The 24712-nt window shown below is 40.0% G+C and overlaps 2 protein-coding genes across 2 annotated transcripts in view; one reads left to right on the top strand and one right to left on the bottom strand.

The window, feature by feature from the left end:
* Positions 1 to 24712, top strand: part of LOC105689413 (octopamine receptor beta-2R) — a 90197-nt gene that overhangs the window by 18939 nt on the left and 46546 nt on the right. The window contains exon 2 of the mRNA XM_012406405.3: positions 4350 to 4434. The gene's annotated coding sequence lies outside the window, so the exon portion shown is untranslated. The remainder of the gene's footprint in view (positions 1 to 4349; positions 4435 to 24712) is intronic.
* LOC105689412 (facilitated trehalose transporter Tret1-like) lies at positions 20639 to 23926 on the bottom strand. Its single transcript, XM_012406402.2, has 5 exons — positions 23475 to 23926; positions 23155 to 23405; positions 22619 to 23020; positions 22073 to 22361; positions 20639 to 21737 (listed from the first exon to the last, which is right to left on the bottom strand). Exons 1-5 carry the CDS (start codon positions 23602 to 23604, stop codon positions 21328 to 21330), a joined length of 1482 nt encoding a protein of 493 aa, XP_012261825.2. The 5' UTR covers positions 23605 to 23926; the 3' UTR covers positions 20639 to 21327.

Here is a 24712-nt window from a genome sequence, read left to right as displayed (position 1 = left end):
GATTGGGGAAAGGGCAAGCTGTAATGTAAGGGGTGAACCGCTATGTGACACCTTTAGGCAAACTGAGATTACCTGTAGATACAGGTGATGATCCCCATGTTACGAGACGTCTACCAGACCACTAGAAGCTTCGCGACGATATCCCCTAGGTATATATATATATGTATATGTATGTATCAACACGTACGTATATATACAACAAGTTCTACTACGGCGACGTCCTCCTACTTGCGTAAATATTTACACGAGTAAGAGAGATGGAGAGATTGGTTTGTACAGAGCGACGAAGCGCACCAGAGTAGATCTCAGCTGCTGCGGATGTGCGGTAAAAAGACAGGGATTTCAAACTGTCGAGGATTGGAAAATTTGACTTTCTACATCCGGTACACATACCTCGGTAGGGATATCGAAACATGTGTGCGAATTTTCCTCACGTAGACTTTATTCTTGGTCTTTTTATTCTCGCGTTTTTGAATGAAGCGAATGTAGAACGAGGGTTGCAAACTCTGGCTGTGTGTCTGGATACTGTGATAGAAATGTGTGCTGGTTTTCGGTATTTTTTTGTATTTCGTAAAGATTTCCGACTAGATTCGGTATCTTCTTCAAGATCCGCATCGAACTAGAATTTCGAAAGAAGAGAATGGAACAATCGAAATTCACAGAGTATTGTAGGTGCTGTAAGTAACTGTTGAACTGTATCCACGTCGTCGACAATACGGGATGACGAGGATATAGTTGGTCGGGTTTGTTATTTGGAAACTTTTAGTTCTGTTGCAGTCTCCCGTTTGATCGTCCGACTTATTATTGATTGTCAAACAAAGTTTGTCGAGTCTTAACTTCAGGTTGAAATCCAACCAACCGACCTGCAAACAGGGTCAATAGTAACAAATGGTCGGTTTAACCCGCCTCGCCTCCTTCATCATCTTCGTCGTCTACTTTTTTTTTCCGCTTCTTCCTTTTCATCTTTCTTCTTCTTCTTCTTCTTTTTCTTTGCCTTCTTCTCAGCCGCCACCGTAGGGGTTGGTTAGACGTGACTAGAATACGCGCTTACTTTAACCGGAGCGCGGAGGAATCGACTAGCGAAACGCGAGCCCGGGAGGACACGCCATTTTCGAGGTCCACATGTACATAGGTATATATTGACTTGCTTAATATGTATAACATATATATATATATATATATATATGTACCCTGTAGAAGTAAGTCGCGAACTAAGAACCCCCGTAACTCTTCTTCTATACTCCGAGAATTTCCGAATTCTCCGGTCCAAAGTCCGGCTGAAAATTTATTCCCCCTTACCCCCGCAATACTCTTTCCTTTTTCTTCAATTTCTTTCATTTTTTTTTCTTTCGGTTTTGGTTTCTATTACTGCACTCCACCGTAGAATGAAAACGAGGCGATTCTCAGACTACTTCGCCCTTTTGTTTCGATTCGGTACAAGTAAATTGAATCAACGATCCGAGTAATTTTCGGAATTTGAAATTCTATAAATTCGAGATGACAGACTCGATAGCGCCATTGTTCGCTAACAAGAATATAAGAAACTATCGGTGACTAAGAACCAATTTGAACATAGTTGACGGATGGTACTTGTAATCTAATTAAATAGATTCGTAGAACGATGAATTTACAGTTAAGTGGAGAGCAGCGCCGGTACGCGGCTTATTGCATGTTTAACAAGGTACTCGTACAACTCAGATTTCTGAACCGATTTCTTGAACGGGCATGACACGACATGACGTTAATGTCAGGTGACTCTTCGTCAGGTGAATTTTATTGATCGAGCTCTTGATAAATATTGCTGGAGATCTGTACGAACCTAATGGGCAAAGTATAACCGTTACAGCGTAGAAAGTTCAAGTTTACCACCACTTGTGCTTCACCTGATCCGGTATAGGTAAAATAGACAGCTACATTATGAGTAAATACGGTGCAGATGAGAAGCGGAACGGCGGGCGGAAGGAGAACACCTTAATTAAAACCGATTGCCTTTGCACCGTGTTTCAACGTGCAATTTATAATCAAGGTGGTACGAGCTTTGTAGTGTGCAACTAGAGCGAAGGCTCGAGTTTTGGAAGCCCTCTAACCTAAGTATGTACCGTACACACATGTGTCTATACATGTACAACTTCTACATACGTATATAAATATACTTTGAAGAGAATCTGGCTTCTATTTCAAAGTCCTTCACGCGTGCGACGTAGGTGGGTACGTGTATAGGTACTACACCCACCTGTGCAGAGTTTGAGAGTTAGAGGGGGGGAAAGAGGGAGAGAAAGAGAGAGAGAGAGATAGAGAGAGAGTAGTTTTGCTGCAGCACGAAAGGTAATTAGAGTTTCCATCCAAGCTATGTAGAAACTAAAATCTCAAGGTTTAATTTGTCGTTAACACATTTTTTACCTTTTCCTTCATGCTTTCTCCGTTTCTCTTGATATTTCTCGTTCTTTTTTCTTTTTTTTTTTCTTCTTCTTCTTCTTCTTCTCTAACAAAGTGAGCTCCAATCGCCGTTCGTTCGAAATTTGATTTCTCATTAAAGGCAGAGCTTATTTTATCTGACTAATTCTCATCGTCGTCATCGTGTAATTATGACGTTTAATAAAATCTACTCTATTAACGACCTCGTTACCAATTAGTTGAAAGGTTACGAAGGTTACACCCTTCAACCAGCATACCTTGAGGGCACGAATTCATTTCCCAACCCCCGAACGTCCCTCCACTTGCCTCCCGGTAAAGTAACTCTGATGAAACTTTGCGGTATATAATTTCAAAAATAAAATAAATAAATAAATACGTCCGTACCTATATATGTACTAAAACTCTCCGCGAGGTTACCATATATCATACCGAACTATTCTGTTCTAGGGAAAAAATAAATATCAATGGAATATATTTATGCTGTTCTGCTGACCTCATGTGAAAAGCTTTTACGAACTGAATGAAAGTCGCAAAAATAGAAAATACTATACGTATGTAAATCTATTATAATTCAGATGGGTACGTTGTACGTATGATATATCCTTCATCGGATCAAGCTCAATTTATTGGTCAGCGGGTAATTACGTAAATTCCAACACTAGATGCGGAAAATTGGCTCAGTTTCAATCCATTCAAGGTATTAGAGAGGCTGAACCGACCAATTTGTAAAATCTTCAGATTTACCTTGAACCAGCTTCCCGAATAACTAAGCCATTTGTGAGTATAATTTATAATCTCCAACGATCGGGGAGAAAAACATAGTCGTCATTCGCATTGTATGTATGTGTAAATAACGTATGACAATGCGATAAAACGATAAATGAAAATCACGTGAATTAATTCCAACAGAAGCAAGAAGAAAAAATGAAAGCAAGAAAAGAAATAGTAAGAAAGCACATGATTTTTTCCTTTCTCTCGGTGGACGTCGAGATCAGCATTCAGCAGGCTCAGAGCACATTAGAAGTTGAGGTTGAGTGGGACGGGGAGAGGAGGTGGGCTGGGAAACTTCGTTGAAGAAAATATGGCGGAGCGAAGAAGGGCGCGGTGGCTATAAGACGTGAAAGGGGGTTCGGTAGATTTCGAGCGAAAGAGGTCCCGTTCCAGTTTTCGTATATACGACTGAATTTCCTCCTTGGTTCGCGGCACCGCCACCACCACCTCCGAGAAAAGGGTCGTCTTAAAAGCTTGGCTTCCTTTATCTTCGTCATTCTCGTCGTCGAATATCCCTTCGTCAGACTTTACGCCTTATACACCTTACGCCTTAACCATTTGCTTTCGCTTTTTGCTTTTTTGCCTCGGATTTTCCACGCCTTCCGGTATCAGCTCCGATATAGACACCCCATTATCTTTATAGCACGTATATATATATTTATTATATATATATGTATATGCGTATTCTTTATGGAACGCTTCGGCACAAACTCGGAAAATATTGCTTTCTAGATCCTTGTCAACGCGGCATTGTCGTAGTTCATCTCTTTTTCTTTTTCACTTTTTCTGCAGTTACTTTTCATCATGCGTCGGTATGTTTTCAGTTATACGGCACCGTGCATCGAAAAACTTTTGGGAAGTGATCGGAAAATTTTACCCTACCCGCGTACGAGTGAGTCGTATTCTGAAGCAGAAGAGAAAAAAAAAAAAAAAAAAAAACACCCAAAGGCGGGGTAAAAATCATTTCTTTGTTTCGTCGGATACGTTTCGTTGAGGGAAAAGTAATGAATAAATGAATAAGATGAAAAGATCCTCCCCCTGATTTCATCAGGCAAATGTAACCCTGATGAACGTCCTTTCAATAATCTCTTTTTTTCATCTTCGTTCTTCGGAACGTGTCTGCATGTTTTTGAAATTTTTTTTTAATTCTTCTTTATTCTCAGTTTCAGCCACAGCGGATGTACGCGAATCTGCTTACCGAAGTACGCCGCGTGAAAAGAGAGAGATAAGTCCACATCAACAGCCTTGGTAAGATAATCCCGATTCATCTCAAAATTCTCCATTGAATAATATTAACGCTGGACTATAGCCCCCGACGGGGATAGTGTAGAGTTACCTGTACGTACAGGTGCTAGTAATCTGTTCCGTGAATTAATTGCATGGATAATACCATAGTATTCAGTAAGCGTTATTCACCTTATATACATATATGTATGATGTGTGGATATTGTGTGTGTGTATGTATATGTATATATATCTGGGTATGTAAGTATATAAGTACATGTGTACAGGTACATACCTAAATATATTTACCTAGCAACTATTCCCTGAGGGTACGGTTTAGCCGCACAGTTCTGTGCAGTGCGTTGCAGTTCTATTGTATATTGTAATATAACAACGAAATTCCAAGTAACTTAACTCATGCAACGGCTAAATTCCAAACGATGACTGAAGTTATAGTTTCGTGAACTACAGAGGGTAGTTTGATTCGAACGTTCGAGTTCGGTAAACGGGAGAATGCAGGAAGGGATGAGGAAGAGTTGAAATATTTCATTAACGAAGTAGTACAATTTCGAAAGATTCGATCGTTTCGGTCTCCCGAAACGACAGCGGATTCCCTTTTTCCGTGTCAAGTATAGACGCAGTTGGTGCCGATATCGATACGAACTCTGCAGGAATTTGTGCGTGGCAAATACCGCATTTTCGTGGCGAAATTTAACCGAGCGTACGTCGCAAGATCCGAGACGGAGAAACGAGATCGAACCGTGAATTTTGCAGAAAATCACAGTTACCGTAGCGACAAAAATTTTTCGAACCTCGATATCGCAAATTCATATTCCCGGATCGGACGACTTCTCGACCGGGAGAGATACTGAATCTTCATTCTCTTCTAGACCCGTGAGAGATTAATCGAACTCGTCGAAAATATGAAATTTCCGAATCGACAAATTTTTTATCGTACGCGAAATATCGAATAAAATCTCGGTATGTCGATATCTGTACATCTATTCCAGATATGCTAACTAGTTCCAAACCTCCCCCTCGTATCCACAGAATTCCCAAATTCGCTTTTCTCCGCGTCTGGAAATTTTCGCCACGCGTTGTTCCCGAAGATATATTAGAGAGCGGGTTCTAGGGTGGTAGTTGGGTACGGAGCGAAAGGGGTTTCTAACGCACAGCCCATCAATGGAGCTTGAAAATTATGGTCATATACCAGCTGTATACGTACACTCCACATACCCTTCGCTGGTGTTCACCGGTTCGCCGTCTACACGTATACTGGAACGTGGCTTTTAGCTCTCACAGCTGGTTTCGCTGCAGGCGAACGCGAAACGATCCAACGTACTTTAAGGAAGCGGCACGCGGTTCCTGTAAATCCTGTGGGATACCCACGTATGTACCTATACCGCATATATGGGTATAAAGTATGTACATGCACCTGCATATTAAGTATATGCGTAATGTTATAATCAGGAGAACAGTGTCTCACATTTTATATACGTACATACCTACCCTTGGCGTAGTTGCGACGCTCGACGTCGTAGCTGGATATCTAATGAAATGCTAATTTGAACCCAACAGTCAGAGTCTTGATATCGATCCAGTCTGTGATGCAGGAGAAAGGAAAGAAATTTGGACGAATGGATGATTCGCGAGCTGGGAATGAAAATTATCCTTGGTACACTACAAATTCCTCCTACAAATTTTTTTTTTTTCTTATCCACAACCTCGAACTGACGGGAGCTTGCAATTTTCTAATGATTGTAATACGCATCCGTATGAACAATTACCATTCAATGTGGGCGGAATCTAATCGTCATATTTTTTCCCTATTGCCATGAAAAAATAAAAAAAAAAGGAAAGACGTTGAAGTGAAAGGTACCGCGAGTGCTGTACGAATCGTAAATATTTCAAATTATCTAAGAACGTGAATTCATATTTCCAAATTGTAGAGGCAGCGTCGAACGAAGAAATAATATCGAAGGTTCGGTGCGATGGATTTTTTCTCTTCCTTTCAACACATGATTTTTTATCCGACTACCTTTTTTATTGTTTCTGTTCGTGTACGTGCATGTGAAAAGGATTCGGGATAAAGATTTATCTGGTTTTTCTTTGAGTTTTGTTTTTTTTTTTTTTTTTTCTTTTCGTTCAATATTTTACTCGTACACATTGAATGGGAGAAATTCTAAATTCTTTCCCTTTTTCTCATACTTTTATTTTTCATGTCTGCCGACGGTTCAGACGCAATTATTCGAGTTCCTTCAACTGCGATCTATATTCACGTATATCCCATTCCATTGAAATGCATAGCTGATGACAAATGTTGTCCAAATAATATTGAATTATTATTTGACGGAGTAAAATTTTCGCCTTGCGTGATATGCAAATTATGATTACCAAAGCGTTTCGCAATGATTCATCATGGTTTTCAAGAAGAAGAATATACGCCATTTCGCAAGGCTGACGGGATTCCGCTATCAGAATACTAATTTTCACATTACAGTATATAACGTGATGTATAATCAGTTGAAGATCCGTGAATCGCCTTAGCTAGGAATGTGGCTTGGAAATTTCTCATTTACTCGTTTGATCGTCCGTAGCGTTGCTACGTTTGTCGTAATTGCGGCGTCTCAACCTCACTCACATGTAAAGTATGATCCGATAAAACTTGATTTTCCGAGATTATCTATTCACTTTTTTTTCGATCTCCGCAATACCCCCGATCTCCCGCTGCTCGTCGGGGTAAAAAAAAAAAAAAAACTGAAGGCAAAAGGGAAAATAGAAATGAAAGCAAAAGCGTTGGAATTTCCATTTTTTCTCTACGTGTACATTCGTGTACGTTCGTGCGTACCACACACGCGCGTACAATCGAAATGCTAACGAGACCCGGGCGACATCGATAACTCAACCGTACCACGGGGTTTTTTTTTCGTATCGCATACATACACACATATACCTAGGCCTGGCGCCGAGGAACGAATTGTTTTCGAGCAAACGCATAAATAGAAACGACGCCCTCGGGTCGATGGACATTTTCGTTTGGGTTTTCGCGCCGCGTTGGTAACCGGTAGCGAGCGGGGTGGAAATATCGTCGCGGAAGAACGTAGTCGGCTATAAGGCATTAGCCCCGATCTCGTTCCCGACAAAAATTCCTCACCCGAAATTCGAACTACTCGCTACTCGCTCGTTTCGCTGGAACAGCTTTCGGGGATTTTGGGACCGAGCTATAGGCGGGACCCTCGCCACCCTTTTTCCCTCGTACCATCTCGACCTTTGAACTTTATTTCCCTCGTAGCCCTATAAGGTACACAACCCGCACGATACATCGCCGCGAGTTCCCGGTTAAATATATCCGTAATCGCAAACAAATTCTTACACATGTACGTGGAACGCGAGTATTTTAAGGACACTATGCACGCACGCTAAGACGTTTATAAAGCACATCAAGAATGCGGAAAACTTATCTCACTTCACCGACCTACCGACGCGCGGTGGTTCTTACGACCGTTTTGCACGACCGGCGACCGTGTACTCCTCACGAATAAACCATACGGATACAGTTTTTTTGTTAACCAGCCTTTTTTTTTTTTTTTGGCTTTTCATTATTTCTCACGCGACCGACAAGCTGGTACCGAATTCGGTGTCGAGTAAATCATACGGAATTGCCGGGACATGGAGGCAGAACAAAAAAAAAAAAAAAAATCAAGGTGAAAAAAAACTGGAAGAAGATAAAACGCGTGAATGAAGTTGGTAACAGAATAGAAAAGTTTCTTCTCGCCTCCGTAGAGAAATCTTCGACTTTTTTGTACATTTTCCTATCCTAGTTTGCTATTCTTTTTCTCAACCCTTTTTCCCCCGTTGCGCAATCGGTGCGACGTGTACAAAGAATTATACGTACGATACGTGTACAATTAACATGTGTAACATTTGGCAAAATTTTTTACTTCATTTTTTCCTGTTTCAAAATTTTTTTTGGTTTGTTTCGGTGCCGTAAGTAAAATTCGCATGTATGCAAATGTTGCGAATGCCGGTGAATTTGCATATCCCGTATGACGGGTAGACAGGGAGGAAATAGAAGAGAGGGAGAAAGAGTGAGAGAGCGTGAGAGATGAATTTTGAGTTGCAATCAGTCGGCGTATTTGATTCCCTCCGGATATGAAAGGATAAGAAAAAGAAAAAAAAAAAAAGAAAAGCTTTACCTCTGGTTGCAATAGGAGCATGTATTGTGGTCCTAGAAAATGAGAAGGAGTGAAAGAAAAAAATGAAGAAGACGTACCGATGAAAACCAGGGATTTCTGTTTTCTTTTTCCTCTTTATACTTGTAAGACTCCCAAGGGAATACGAGAGCACGACTTTGGGTTAGCTGTGAGTTTTTCAGAGTTGAATTTTAGATGCGATTCGCGACTAGATCCCGTCAGAATCTAGCTTCAGCTGTACTTGTATTTTATCTTTTATTTAATACTTTTACAGTGCGAGAATTTTCAAGAATTCCCGTACAACGTAATAAACCGCCCGTTGCAGGATTCGTACCGGTGGGATTATATCATGTAGTTGGTTCGAATTTGTCGCTACACTAAACAGCAGTGAAAATGAAGAGAAAGAGGCGCGGGCGCGGCGCGTAACAGGGAGAATTGGTAAGGGTGAAAGAGAGGAGAAATTTCGAAATGGCGGTCATTTAATTCTCTTGGTTAATTGGGAACCTGATTTTCCCTCGCGTCCCAATTAAACCTAAATTAGAATCATTTCTCTCACTTTGTACCTACCTTATGTGTACCGTCCTAGATATATATATATGTATATGTGCGTGCGTTACATATGTATAGTACTCGTAACTCTTGATTCGCACCGGCACATAGAAGAAGATACGAGACTATTAATGTCTAGTAAGTTTCTAGGTACGTTTATTATTATAATTACAGTACTCTATCATTACACATAATTCGCAGTGATTAAACCGTCGGTTCAAAACTTGGTTTCTTCAATTTCTGATCAAATGAGATTTGAATCTCTGATCTCGATGATGAGGATAATACAAATATGTGTTATTTTGTTCTTGGGAACTTCTGAACAACATGATTTCATAATCAGCGTGGCAAATAAAAATTTTCTTCAAAATTTTTCCTCTAATCGTGTCCTGCGTGAATAGAGAATAGAGACGTCGTTGTAGAAGGGAGAGATAGGGAGAGAAAAAAGAGAGAGAGAGAAAGAGAAAGATGGGAAGAGAAAGAGAGAAAGGGCGAGAGAAGGGAGGGAGAGATAAAGGCAAGTAAGGGTTGGTCGGGGAAATGGCGGGGAAAATGGTAAGGGAATAGCGGGTAGGGGGCGCTCAATCGATTCACCCGGGGGACTTGCATCCAGCATCCAGAATCCAGAATCCAGAATCCAGAATATCCAGAATCCAGCATCACCGCCGCATTCTACGGACGCGGCGCCGCGATGCGTAGTCCTAGTCGATGGCCAGGTTCTGGATATTATGTCCCGCCCGGACGTCAAAATATCCGTCCAACAGGCGTCGATCGAGGTCTAGGCGAAGTGGGATTAAGGAACCTCGTCGTAAGGGAGGGCGAGAGCGTCGCCCCCGCGCTAAATAAATACGAAAGTGAAACAAAAGTAAATCACCAAGTTATAATTGGGATAAATCGAAAATCGATGATCATCGAATGTGACAGATGCACTGATTCTGATTGGCCAATTTTTTCTTCCTCGCCTCAGGGACGCGATGTATCTTGACGTCGGGAATATGGGGGTGGCTTCGTGCTATCTCATCCGGTCCTAGAACATATATCCTATCCTTGCCTGTTACGGATGTAGGAAAATAAGAAAAGGAATATTTTGAGCGAGAAACGTCAAAGGTTGCGGGAACGCTGTACCATATTATTAACCTAAAACATATTTCACATGCGCTGCTCCTATTCCTGTAGAACCGTATACGTACAACACCACGTCCCGATCGCGAAATGGGATTGTGATAAAATTGTCAAGAGAAAAATTGCTATTCTCGATACATGTACAATGGGTAGACGGTTGGTTGATGGGATGATATTTGCATACAGAGTATTAGACTTACTTATACGTACACGCGTATAACGACATGTGCAGCGAAATTTACTACCATACACCGGTCCACCTATTGATATAAATCAATTGGAATAATTGAATTCAATCGTAACAATGTGCAAAGGTACGGCAGTCCACCTTCAAAATTCGAACAATTCCATTGATAGTCATGTACTCCATAGGTATGGTTACGATGTCGAGAGCTGGCGACGCGAAAGTTGTATCCCAAAAAAGTAGACGAATTGAAAAAAATAAACTAGAGTTATCGGTTGTTGCGTCCTTACAGTTGAAAATTTATTGGAACTCAGAAAAAAAGTGGGTTACACAAAGGATATACCTAGGTATTAAAAATTGAATATTCAGTTCATCTCTGTAATAATGATCTTAAGATTATAAAATTTTAATTAGGAAGTTTTCGTATTTTTTTTTTCAATTTTTTTTCCTCACTTGCGTAAGTACTTTACGCCCGGCTATAACAACTTTCTATTGAAAAAATATTAACGAAGAGAATTTTATGGGTAAATTTTTTTCCACAGACTCTTCGTATGTACATGTGAAAGTACACGTACATCCATGTGAGTATTATAAAAATAATAAATTTTTAGAGTTGATAATAACTAGGAAGGGATAACAAAAAAATAAATAAATAAAATGAAAGAAGAAAATTCGTCCTCGTGTCTAATCCTGCGGCTTTAAATTCTGGATTATAATGAACCCTCTTCTCTCTCTTGTCCCTACTCCGTTAGCTCGTCTCTGTCCCTCTCTCTTACTTCTCTTCACTTTTTCTTTTTTCTCTTCGCTTTCGCTCTCCTTCACACCCCCGTCAACCGACGGTCGATGGTTGCATGGAACAGCGGTGAGAAAAATGTTCGTTCTTCCCTTTAATTTCCCTTCAGTAATGCCGGTGCAGAATCCGCGGGAATTTCCCGGGCTATCGGCAAACAGAAGAACGGGGAGGGGGGGAATAGCCAGAAGAGGAGAAGGAGTTCTCGTTTCTCGTTACTCGGGAATGCGTGCGCCACGAGAGTGCGCCAAGTAAAATTTAGGGTGGATCGCTGAAGGTATAGGTGTATATATATATCCGATGTAATATGTATATAGTTATAGCTACATAGGGCACGGGGTGCAGTATACCTATACCTCCGCCACAGATCGTTCTCTCTTAAACGAACGCGCGCAATCTTAGGAAGCCCGAACTTCCCGAAATTAATCGAACTCTCAACACTCCTTATTTCCTTCCTTCCTTATACCTTCACCTTATACTCACTTTAATTTCCTTCTTTTACTCTCCTTTTCTAGAACGATCGTAACAAGAGACAAAGGATCTTATACCAGCTCTCACAATCAGTCCACAAACGATCAGAAGGAGACCTCCCTCAAGTGACGCACTGATTGGCCTGATTCAATATCACGACCAAGAGCACCGCCGTTCCCTACCTCCCTCGTTACCCACCTATACATACCCTCAACCGTAAGCCGGGTTCGGTAGGTTCTGGTCTTCATCTTTCCTCAGCTTCTTACCCCCCTCATTCTCCCCACCCCCTACCTCCCGGCGTCCTCCTTATCCGGCCAAACTCAACTTATTCAGGGTTAGGCTACGGTTTCATAACCAATTTTCCGCTTTTTTCCGATTTCTGTATAGCTATAATCAACGCAGCGTATTTACTGATTGACAATCAGAGTGCATCGTTCACAAATTTCGAATCTAGTTACTCGCGATTGAGACTCGGAGTCGACAAATCGATCTCGTAACGTCGTCGACGCATGATCGGCACAACTATTGCTCTCATCACTCCGAAATAGGAGTGCGCGAGGAAAAGAAGTTTCTGAAAATATGCAACGGAAGAATAGAGAGAAAAAAAAGACTCGTGCGACGCGAATACCTACCTACTCGTAGTCTACACACTCCATGAATGCGATGGTAATCTCCTATGCATTCATCTTACTTGATGAAATGTGCAACCACTAAACGTATCCATATTGTATGGACAAATGCCACGGTAGGAAAATAGGGGACAGAATAGTTTTGAACAATAATATGCTTCTCTTTCAACAGATGTCCGCCTTATGTAACGTTCGGTTGGACATTGTTTATGTAAAATACATTTAAAATCAAAACTGTTGGCGAACTCTGATTTCGTGGGACGTTGTTGATTATTTTAACAATAGGCATATAAATGCCCCGTGTTCACGACTGCTCTCGCCGACAGAGTTTCCTTTGTTGCTGTTGGTTTTTTTTTTTTAATTTTGTCAAAGACAATGATTATCTTGCAGCGCTACGTTTTATTCATGTCGTACATGTACCTGTCGTATCACGCGTGTTCAAAAAAACGGTTTTGAAAATTTGATTAATTTTTTGAACAACATCGGAATTGGATTATTCGCCGTAACGGAGTAAAAACACAAGATGAATAAATAGGTAGATGAAAAAAGAAGACGGCAAAATGAGCTTAAACCAAATTGTGGATCAGCGGTATAGTGTGCATAAAGAAGGTACAAGGAGAGCTTGAGCTTGAAAGTATTCTGAAAAGTTAATTTCTGTCTTCTTCCACCTAAGTAGCTTAGAAATTTACGACAGTTTTGTTTTTCCTCTCTTCCTTTTTTCGCTCCCTTCTTCATACACTTTGTCTTACCTGCTTTTTAGGAGAAATTTTAACTCGAGCGAGTTATAGCGTAGTGTTGAAATTTGATTTTCATCTATACGAATTTTCGAAAATCGAAACCATCGACTCCCGTTCGAATACTTTTTATTTTCACGCTTTGCGAATCGATTTGACGTAGAAACGAAAAATCATCAGTATCGGTTAAAAGACTGGAAATTTTTCGACGGCAAAAATTCGCCAATAATTCGAACGAACGAGGTATTGTCGATATATTTATTTATTCAACTTATCAAAATACCGTGCGAAAGTGCAGAAGCTCGTTCCACGCGGAATGCCGATCATATGTGCGGGGATGTGTTGGCGGGGTGTGAAACCGATAAAAAAAAAAAAAAAAAAAAACCAATAAAGATATTCGGAATGAACCACTAGACCGGTGAAGTATAATTTGAAAATTTTGCAGCGAGGGAAAACCGACGAGATGTATGATTCCGGAAATTATTCTTGCATCGATCTATGCGGGCGCGGGGAGAAACGAACTTGTTTCCCCCCCTGTACGTTCATACGTAGATACAGAGCAGCCCCGCGTTTTCGTTTGATCGGCGTTCACTCGGAGGTTCGCTCGCTCGGCGTGATAATCCCGGCGAACAAATTAGTTTGTAGCGTTTGCGTGCAAACGTGTCCTTACGGGCAACTGGCCTGTTTTCACAATTTTCTTGCCTCCTCTCTCCTTCTATTTTTCCCACGGTCGTTAAGCAGCCCCACTTAGCTACCCGTGCTTCAAACGAATCGTTATTTCGTAAAATTGGAATTTAAAATCGAGTCAGGAGAATAGAAACGATTGACAATTTCGCTCGGGCTTAATTAATCCGGGAGGGGGGAGGTGGGGGGTGGGGGGGGGGGGGGGGGGGAATTTTTTTAATAGATTTTTCAAGCGGATAAAAGTGTGACGTGTAACGCCATAAATATATCTTTCGGGATTAAAGTTTTACGTGGGGTGAGATTGAACTCGTGTAACGATTGAGCAAAGAGGATTCTATAAAGATGTTGACTTTTCTCCTTCGCTCCTAACACAGATAGCCAGCTGAACATCAAAAGCTGTGTCCACCTACACGGATACTCGGTATATGTATACGCGTGTACCACACCATCTTCTCGAGGAAAATCTTGTTTACTTTCTTGTAATCGTGTCCTGCTTTGTATCGAACTGACGAGGGTAGACACACGACGACGACGTCGACGCTTCTCATCGTTTATATCCTTGCCGTATACATGGACGATTGTATCATACCGAGAGGTAAGAACGAGTCGGCCGAATCACCACGACCAGGGCTAATCCCTGAAAAATCGGAAATGATCCGAGACAGCAATTACAAGCGATCATTGCTTTTTTTCTACACATCTCCGTTGCCTCTTAAAATCAGCCCTCATCGTCTAGTTTTTTTTTTCGTTCTATTCAATTTCAAGTCCAGCGATTCCCATTTATTCCAAGCCCGTGTAAGCGTTGAAAATTTTTGATGCGAACCGCGGGTCCATTGAAATTGCAAACTGAACGAACAACGTGTAATGAGAGATAGTCTAAATCGAGCAACTGGTTTCTCAGGAATCGAACAATATGTATGTGGATGCATGTTATGTGAAACTAGCTTAGAAGTTTCTAACTGGTAACCGGAGCATACAATATGGAATATTATCAATTACATACTTGTCAAAGTTCTCCACCTCTCCTCTCCTCTCTCTTTTGATCGACCGTAGAATTTAACCATTTACATATATACGAACAAGTTTAACCGCAAACTATGAGGCATTTATAATATTATACGGGTATCTACAAATATGGTAACGGGTAGAGTTCTCAAAAGTCACTCGCAGAATTTCATTTCAACATTCTCAGTTTTTACTATACTCGTGTCGTGAACGCGTAGCTTCTAATCAATTCAAATAGTACCGATACATGAATCTAGTAATTTAGATATTTCTTGTTCCCATTGGAGAAGGAATGAACTGCACCAACGAATACGAAAAGTGCACAAATTCAGGGACTAAAACTCATACTTGCAAAGGCAACGAAAAATCTTCAGGCAAGTAGCTTCTGGAAATTAAAAAAAAAAAAAAAAACAGATTGACAAAAACCGTTCACATCTGTTTGGGTTTAAAAATTCACGAATAATTACAGATGTTCGACAAATCACGGAAAAAGTTGGAAAATGCTTTGCAAGGGGACCACAATGGTAAAATGAAAAAATACAAATCCGATTAAAAACGGCGAGGGGAAAGCATCGGTCCAACCGGTGTCGAATCTATAATCGCCGGAGCGATTGCGTCTGTATTGAAAATGAAAAATATGAAATCCAGATGAAATTCTCAGACAGACGTCACGTACACGTACGTTACGGTGGGAAATTCGTGAGAATTCAAATTGTAACAACTAATCAGTTATTGTTATTATTACGATTATTATAGTTAATGTTATCATTATTGGAGTGATTTTGAATTTGGCGAACGTTGAAGTTTATAGGAGCAATTATTCCGAGGATAACGACTTTAGATAACGGGTTCTAATCAAAGTTTCAACAAAGTTCGTTCTCTAGCTATGTATATTTAATATATATGCTGCATACATAGATGTTCGGTTGGTGAAGGGTGGTTTTAGGTGTGTAAGTTAAACCTTCCACCAATCGTAAAGTCGATGTATTCGGGAAACCCCCTTCAGTCAGAGACGAAATGATTAAAGATAATTAAACTCGGACGTGATAAGGAGGGTACAAATGTCGAGTCACGATTTTCGGGGCTAAAATTATCGGACGCAAAACAAAAAGTTCACGAATTCACGAAGGTTCACCTATCTTTTGTTCCCTCACCTTCCCAATTGATTACAAAAAAATATTTTTCCTTCCAAAATTCTTTTTATGGAAATATTCGAAAGTTCTTTGCACAGACTTATAGCAGTTTGCTTATAGCGATAGCAGCGACGCAAAGTACTTAATTCTCTTAGGGGTGAAACTGAACTTTACTGTTATCGCTGGATGCTCCATGCGGCTAATACTTAGCTTGAAATTACAAAATCGATATTCTCCAGCAAAAGAAGAAGAGAAGAAGAACTTTGATATTTTTTTTCATCTTCCTTTTTCTGTGTCCTGATAATGCGTGGCTGGTTTTCACTTTGAAAACTTTGTCAGACATTTTCACGATAGCGCATCCGAGCAATTCGAATAGCCACGAACATTCGGTCGGTGAATGAAAATTGGTGTATTGATGAATGTCGAGCATTGAACGCGCGTGAAATTATCACAGTCGATATTATTATTACTGTTATTATTATACTTTGAACTTAGTCGATAACCTTATAAACCGACGACACGTCCCTGCCTAAAATCCGATAATCCTCGTTTGAACGGGTTATAATCCAGGTATGTTAATCCCAGATAATATACTACCACATCTTTCATCTTACGTATATGTACGCACCTATATTACAGATGTGTAGGTATCCTTTATTACACTCAATTATTATCAAAATCATTTTGATGTGCCGTGGGAGAAATTTTTCAATCGAAACGAAGTAAAAAATCTGCTCATAACGTACCTATCACTTCATTTTGTTGCGATAATTTGTCAACTTTTTTTTTTTCTCCCCTTACTAGACGATTAATTGTTGCGTCACACACTCTAAACCTGTAACGCGAACATCATCTTGACGGTGGAATGCCTTGTTATATGATATTTATTTATTCATAGAAAAGTTGGCAGAACGCTCTGCTGATATGAAATTTATGCGATTTCGTGGAATTGATTATTACAATATTTTATCCTGCACCGTTAATTATAGGAGAGTTTTTGACGCCATATTAAATTACGTGAGTCTTCTTCGTTTATTTATTCACTCATTCGTCTATTTAATCATTCTTTCTCGGAATCAAAACTTCTCCAATATTCCGTTGTGGATTCTCTATTTTCAGACCGTTTGCGTGCAATTTTTATTTTTACTTCCCCTGAAAACCCGCGGTTGTAAAATACGATTTGAATTACGTGCATACGTTGTAAAACGAGAGGAGAGCGAATATAGTTTTTCACTTTTTCTCTCTCATTTTCTGTTGCAACGCAGTCGGTTGACAGTTGGGAGATTGTTTAAGTTAAGACCCCGTATTCTCGAACGTTGTTCCGTGGTGACGCGCAGCGGCAAAATTGCGATTGTTGTTGTCCCTCTGAGGCTGTACAATGCTCAAAAGTAGCATCAGGGTTGCTAATAATAAGCTTGCATCGCGTCCAAAACATTTCAAGATCACCAACACCTCCTTCTTCTCCCTGCAGTTAACGCTGCCGCTGCTGCTGCCGATGCGCTGCTGATGGCAATGATGCACCTCCCCTTTACTTTCGTTTGCCAAAAGGCGATGAGTGAACGCAAATAATCTAGGTATACATTCTGCTGATTTTATGCTGCTAGTGAAGCTGCGGCTGCTGCGGTTCGTACAACGTCATTGAATTAAATGGAAACGGTAATTTTTCGTGATTTTTTTCTTTGAAAGAAGGAAAAAAAATTGCCGATCTTTTCTCTCCCCCCCCCCCCCCCCCCCCGTACACCATGTTCCCCCGTTCATGTTCCGTAATCTCATTTCCACGCTTTGCTTATCTCGGATATTGTTAAAATCAAAGTTTCTGATATTTCCGCAAGCCTTATGCTGCTGCTTCCGCTGCACTTGAGATGAAAGAAACTGGCAATAAAAGTTGTTGCATAAGGACGAAGCGATCTCTGGAAAACTCTTGATACGCGATACTTCGGTTGGAAATGTATGTACGTGTACGTATACATGGAAAGAAAATCTTCTTTCATATCTTTTTTCCATATCCCTGCCGTTTTGCGTTTAAAGAGTAAGTTTTACCAAATTGCTTCCACCTACGTGGACGCTTCCGATAAATTTGATCTTTTTTCAATGCTCCGATAAAAATCAGCTCGTCAAACATCAAAGTGCGACAAACTGTCTCGAGATCTTTTTGTTTTTTTTTTATTACTGTAGGTAGCTTTGATTTTCCAAAAACAAAAAAAAATAGAAAAGTTTTACGTCAATACTGTGCGGTTCGGTTTTGGATCAACTTTTTCGCTTTCGGTAGACAACGTCGTTCTACGACGTTCAAAAACTTTTTTGTAACAAAGTATATTGGAAATTTTGCGAACCCGTAAAATCTAAAGTTCGAATTCTTTTTGAAAATGGTCCGATAATACCTGTAGATTATTTTTGACGAACTTGATGCAAGTTTAGTAAAAGGGAGAAATTTTCATTACGAACATTGAAACCTGTTTTCCAGTACGACGACTACTCTCTAATTTCATCCCTTATTTTTATAATTTGTTCTCAACTGTTCCGCTGTTTTCCGATGCAAGCGGCAGCGACGAGTTTGATTCTAGTTTTTATTGGTTTTCATTATTAATTTTCCTTGAAAAGTACTTGTTGAAAACCTAGTTTTTGAAAGCTGTTGATGTAAGGTTAAAGAGATTATAATAGAAATGAAACTTTCCCCCCTTTCCTACTTTTCAATTTCATCTGTAGACTAAATTCATGCAGAATTCAAATGTCTCACCTATGCATTTGCGATGTTTGTGCACGTAGTCAGATATTCCCATACATGATACGTTGGAGGTATTGAATGGGTAGGAAGTCGAAAATATCTTGTAAAATATTATTGAAATTGCAGCAGCTTTTATATTTCATAAATTGTAAAAATTGCATAAAGATTTTTGACGTCGCTCGCACATTTTATACCGGTATAGCCACATATCTACAGGTATATAAAGGCGAACGGACCGACTACAACTCTTTCCAATATTTCTTCGATCATTTCCTAGCTGCAGCTATTGATAAATTGAATATTCACACGTAGTGACAAACGGATTTTCCTCTCTACATTTTTCTGAAAAATGAAACAAAAATTTTTTTTTTCTTCCATAAAATACGGAACAGGAAACGATAAAGGCAAGAAAACAAAAGAGGAGATAAATAAAAAAGCTCATACCTTTCCCGAAGCATCTATTTTCGAACAATCCCATACACGTGGATATCACAGGGATTTAATATCCCCGGGGAAACCCCCATTGAAACAGGAGCGAAAAATTCGTTTTTTTTTTTTTTTTTTTTGCGTTCGTGCAGTAAATCTTTCCTTTTTTAACATCATCCACAATCTTGAATGATTGTCAAAATATTTCGAAATTCATTTTCAGGGAGATCAGGAAGCGGACGGACGCGTAATTTCTGAAGCAAATAATTCAAGTGGCATTTGCATGCATTGTCTTCGACAGATACACCAAAATACCTACATGTATGTGCAATAATACTTGAGGCGGACTAAGTTTCGTAAACCTCAGCGGACTATTATACATTATATACTTATGTACAACCACAATATATCTGCGCGCAGGTATACATAGCTCTTGAATGAGCTTAAACCACCGCGTTTCGACGGGAGGTTAACCTTCGGGTTCTGCTGCACGCAGTTAGGGAACGTTTCAGAGCGGATGTAAGAAGGTCAGAGGGTCAAGCTCCACTCGAGCGGGAGGGTTAAGCTGTTTTCGCATCAATAATACCCCCCTTTCCATGCCTAATCTTCGTATCGCCAACGCTGTACGTGTGCACACTCTATACCGCACTGTGTCAAAAAACTCATTACATATATCTAAAACCGAAAATCGGGATGCGCCGATGTCTTGTAAAATCAGAATCGTTGAGTGAATTCACACGAACAAAACTTATATCACAGTATTATTCTTTTCGTAAGAGTATTAGTGTTTCCCCTCTGCAAGAGCAGGTTCCACGTTCCAAATTTTGAGAAATCAGTGTTTTGGAGCGTTTGAAAAAGCTCGGCGTTAGAAGGGTACGACTGGAAAAAGTAACTGCCCAATTAAAAATGGCGGTGGTAGAAGCCAGCTGAAATGCCCCAATTGTAATGGTTATTTGTTCGAGTATAATGAGCGAGCAACTTTTTTTGCGGCTTTTTACTTCCCTTGGATTCTTGGATCATTTCGTTCACCGAGAACTGTGAGTACACGTTGCCGCAGAACTCGTGTTATTTCACATTACGTATCAAATGATATATGCCGTACTAGAAGCTGGGTTTGCGAGAAATTCTACTATGCGCAAAAAAAAATTCTTCTTATACCCGGTATACGTAAAGAGCTGGTATACAGAGCAAGAAGTGAAGAATGTTTCGATTTATATGCGGAATAATAAAAAGATGAAAATAAAAGAACGAATTTTCATGCTTCTGCTCGTGACGACGTTACTGGTCTCCGGCTCGCATATTCACGAAACTTGCATTCTGCCATTTCGTCGTTTCCGCTCGAATAAATTCGCCGATGCGAATAAAGTGAGTCTTGAATTTTTCTTTCTTTTATTTTCTATTCCGCTTTGTCGCAGAGCAACGATTCTGTGGGGTTTCGAGATCGCGGAGTAGGCGGTAACGGAGAAAAATTAGAAATGAACAAAAAAGAAATTAGTATAAATCGAAATCGTACGTTCCGATCACGTGTGTTCGAGTATTGAGCTGGAAAGGGTGAATTTTTAAACTTACACTCCACTCCATGGTCTCAATGTAACCGTTATATTTAGCAGAATACCAAAACAGTGTTAATAAGCGACATTCAGCTGTTACCAATTTCTCAAATGAATAGCTCCTATATTATAACGGAATACCTTATATCTGCACACATCGTATTTTGGATGTTCGCCAGAAATTTTCATACATTATACTACACCCACTCTCAAAATTCGAACTTTTTTCAAACATATATCACCAATCCGTACGCGCGTACATCCCGCGAAAACCTTAAGGTAATTCACTTACGTGACATTATTTTTAAATTTATTCATTTTTTTATTTATGTAGTTCTTCTTTACGCTATAAAATCTGTCACCGCTCGATATAGTATACTATACGATAATTCGGACCAACACCTGGATGAAAAAATGAGTGGACTGTAATAGATTTTAGTCAAACTCGTCGGACGGTTGATAATGATTATTGAAAACCATAGCTGAAGAACGACTTTTCTTTATTCCCTATGATTGAAATGGTAACTTTATAGTACCCACTGTAATGATCTCACATAGCATATACATATTTTGTACGAAATTTTTTGGTTTTATCTTTCACTCTGTTTTTGTATTACAGTGGATACAATTTTTATTTTTCACAGCACTGCGCCTGATCAATGTGATGATCAGTTCGAATTAATAACATCACCGTGATTATTTTTGTGATTTCTTCTTCACCTTCATAAATGAGAGGAAGTAGTTGTATCGATTGACGTCGGGTTCGAATCAAACTTTTCTTCCATTTCGACGATGCTGAGTTGTTTCGTTTCTTTGATGAAAATCATCGTAAAAATAGTACCGATGAGTGATATACCGGCGAATAACCACATCATATTTTCCTTGCCGATACCTTCCGAAATTTCGAGAAACGATAAGATCATGGTTAAAGATATGAGCCAGTTCAGAATTGACGACGCAATTGAAAACTCGATTTTAACGCTGCATGGAAATATTTCACCCAAATATACCCAGGCAATCGGACCTACGCCGATATTTAAAGAAAAAAGATACAACGAAATCCATGCCAATGGCATCCACGATATACCGTCCGCAAATTTCGGATCGTCTTGTTCCACTTTAGAGAACCAACCTGAAATTTAAAAATTCAATTTCAATCAAACTGCGCATATCTTTTTTCATCGTTATTATCTTTTTCATTCCACGTCACGCGAGAAAGAAGCAAAAAACTGAACGAAGACATACGACAAAAAAAGCCTGTCAAAGCCAGTTCAAAAAATGAATAAATAAAAGGATCTACAATCGAAGTTCGATTTTTTGCGCTTTGTCACAACCCCTTTGACGAAGAATGTATTCCCGGGGGCAAGGTCGCGTTGGTGTTTGTGGGTATTTTTGAAATTTTTATTTTTTTCCATCATCTATTTTGGGATGTACCGTCGAAAATATTATTTTTAAACCAATTCTCACCCATCAAAATTAGGAAGACACTCATGGAAACCGAAGATATTATTAGAAGCGGTTTCCTACCGCACGTATCGATGAAAATCATGGCGATTATTGTACCAGCGATTTGAGCGGCGCCAACGATTAACGTTTCAACACTTGGGGTGAAGTGTCCCGAACCTCCGTGTTTGAAAATAGTAAAGATGTAGAATATAAATGGACTTGTGCAGCCGAATTGATTCATCAGCATCACTCCGCATGACGTTGCGAGGCTTCTAATAACCGGCTTTTCTCTCAACATCTTCAGTGTCACCTGAAAACATTTCGATCAAAGGTTGTAATCGGTCATTCAATCGAAAATTTCATCCGCTTTGACATCGAAACCTCCGACTTCAAAAAAGCTCCGTCCATTTATATTTCGTTCGTTCTGTTTCAAAAAAAGAAGAGGAAAAAAATGAAATCAAACACCGCGGACACCACGCGGAATATAAATCTTTGTGAAAACTTTTCGCAACCGGAACCAAAGCGCGACATACCGATGACATTTGATTTTCATAAAATCCACATTACCCGTTTCGATTCCTGCGCATCGACGAATCCCCTGAGTTCGTTAAACTCCCTATCGAATCCCATGTACTCGTTTCCCCTGAAATATTTCAGGGATATTTTCGCCTGTTCTTCGTTTCCTTTTTTCAAGTGATAGATGGGACTTTCAGGCAGTAAAATTACGAGGGCTACAGGTGCCGTTGTGACGGCGCATATCAAACTATAAACCCATATGGTCTCCTCGTCGATCGTAACGTGTGCGAAAACGTAGGCGAACATTATGCCAGAGTTTAAAAAAAGCTGAAACGAAACCAAAAGACGGCCGCGTATTTTTTCGTCCGATATCTCAGCGATGTAATTGGGGGCGAGGACGCAAAATGTTCCCGAAAAACCGCACAACGTTCTACCCAGAAGGAGAAGAGGTACCTGAAATTCAAAATCAATTCGAAAGACGAAGGGGTCGGGTGAAAATTTTTACAGATATTTGTTTTTTCGGAATTTGTTAGAGGATTTGTTTATCTTCGTTTCTTTTCTCTTTGCTTTTTCAATTACCGGATTACCGTCTGCCCTGCGAATGTGATGCAACTCCAGCCCAAAAATATTATCGGAACCGTCATCATCATCGATCCGATTTTGCTGAACGATTTCATAATAATGGGAAGTAATGAGATCCCCATACAGATACCGACGTTGAAGATTCCACCGACCAAACCGAGTTCTAAGGTATCGGCGTTCACGTAGTTTATCAATGATTCATACGCACTCGAATTCCAACCGAGACACACACCCAGGGAGAAACCACCCGAGCAAACTGAGGGATTGATCAATTTTCAAATAAAATTATCCAACGATATAATTCGAAGCCGATCGATTGACTCACCGACAAACGTAGCCAAGTATTGCCGAGATCTTACGATACTTTCGTGATGATCTATAGATCGAGATTCGGAGCCTTCTTTGAGCCGGATTTCGCGCTGCCGATTCTGACGGATTTCTTCGATTTGTTGCATGATTTTTCTCCGACGAGTCGAATTTTCATCGACTTCGCTATATTTGAACGAAAAATCGACCACTCTTCCTCTTCATTTACCGTGAGGTTATAAACCCAGCCGACACAAAATTTCACTGTACAATATGAAGTTACGTACGTACAACAACCAGCTAAACATTGTTTACCGAGTGAACTAAACCGGCGGCACGAAAACGTACGTGCTTTATTTGTCAAACAAAAATGTTTAATGTCTCATTTGTCATGTAACGTGAAGTTAACTGCTTCAATACCTATACGCTTTAAGCAAACTGCTCCTTCACGATTCCCAGGTGTTGGGTAAAGCTAGAGCTGTTGCGCCTTGCCGGAAAATTTTCTCCACATTTCAAGAGAGAGAGAAAAAAAAAAAAAACGCGAACAAACGGACAATTATTGCACAACAATCATTGAACGGTGATCAACCATTACGTGTCGAATAATCGATGCAAAAATATTGCCGACGTACGCGAGAACCGTGTACACGTGCGCTAAATGTATGTCGGAGCTTAAAGATGAGGTTCCTGTTTTTTTTTTTTTTTCTTATTTTTTTGTTTCTGCAAAACGTACACTTAAGCCGTAGGATTTTCCGAGCAAAAGAGACAGTAGAAGAGAGTGAGAGAGAAGATTGACACGAACAAAGAATGAATCACTTGACTGAGAGAGACAAAGAGAGAACGAGATTTCCTCTTTCAGAGACCGCCCAAGTATTAGTCGCCTAAAGTCCCTTTTAATGAAAAAGGGAGCAAAACGCGATGAAAAAACAAAAGCAACAAAAAGAAAAAAAATAGGAAAAAGGAAAGATTCATTAAATCCGCGTATAGGTCATTCAGGATATTCGGAAATTGTCTCTTAATGTATTCATGTGTGTGTCATGCAGCAGCGCAGGTGATCCCTGCGTTTTAACTTGCGGAACAGTCGTCAGATTGAGCTTTATTCTTCAATCTCAATCAACCTTGCGATTAATTTTATTTCATTCTCACGAAGTTTGACGGAATAAAATTTCGAGGGATAAATGAATTCTAAGTTTTTTGCAGGAAGCAAGTATGTTTTTGATCGTCAAATTCGAGCGACCGTTCTCAATTTGACATTGA

The sequence above is a fragment of the Athalia rosae genome, chromosome 2 (assembly GCF_917208135.1).
Source record: "Athalia rosae chromosome 2, iyAthRosa1.1, whole genome shotgun sequence".
Taxonomy (NCBI): Eukaryota; Metazoa; Arthropoda; class Insecta; order Hymenoptera; family Athaliidae; genus Athalia; species Athalia rosae.
Note: the sequence above shows the minus strand (reverse complement) of the source record. Positions and strands in the feature narration are given on the sequence as shown.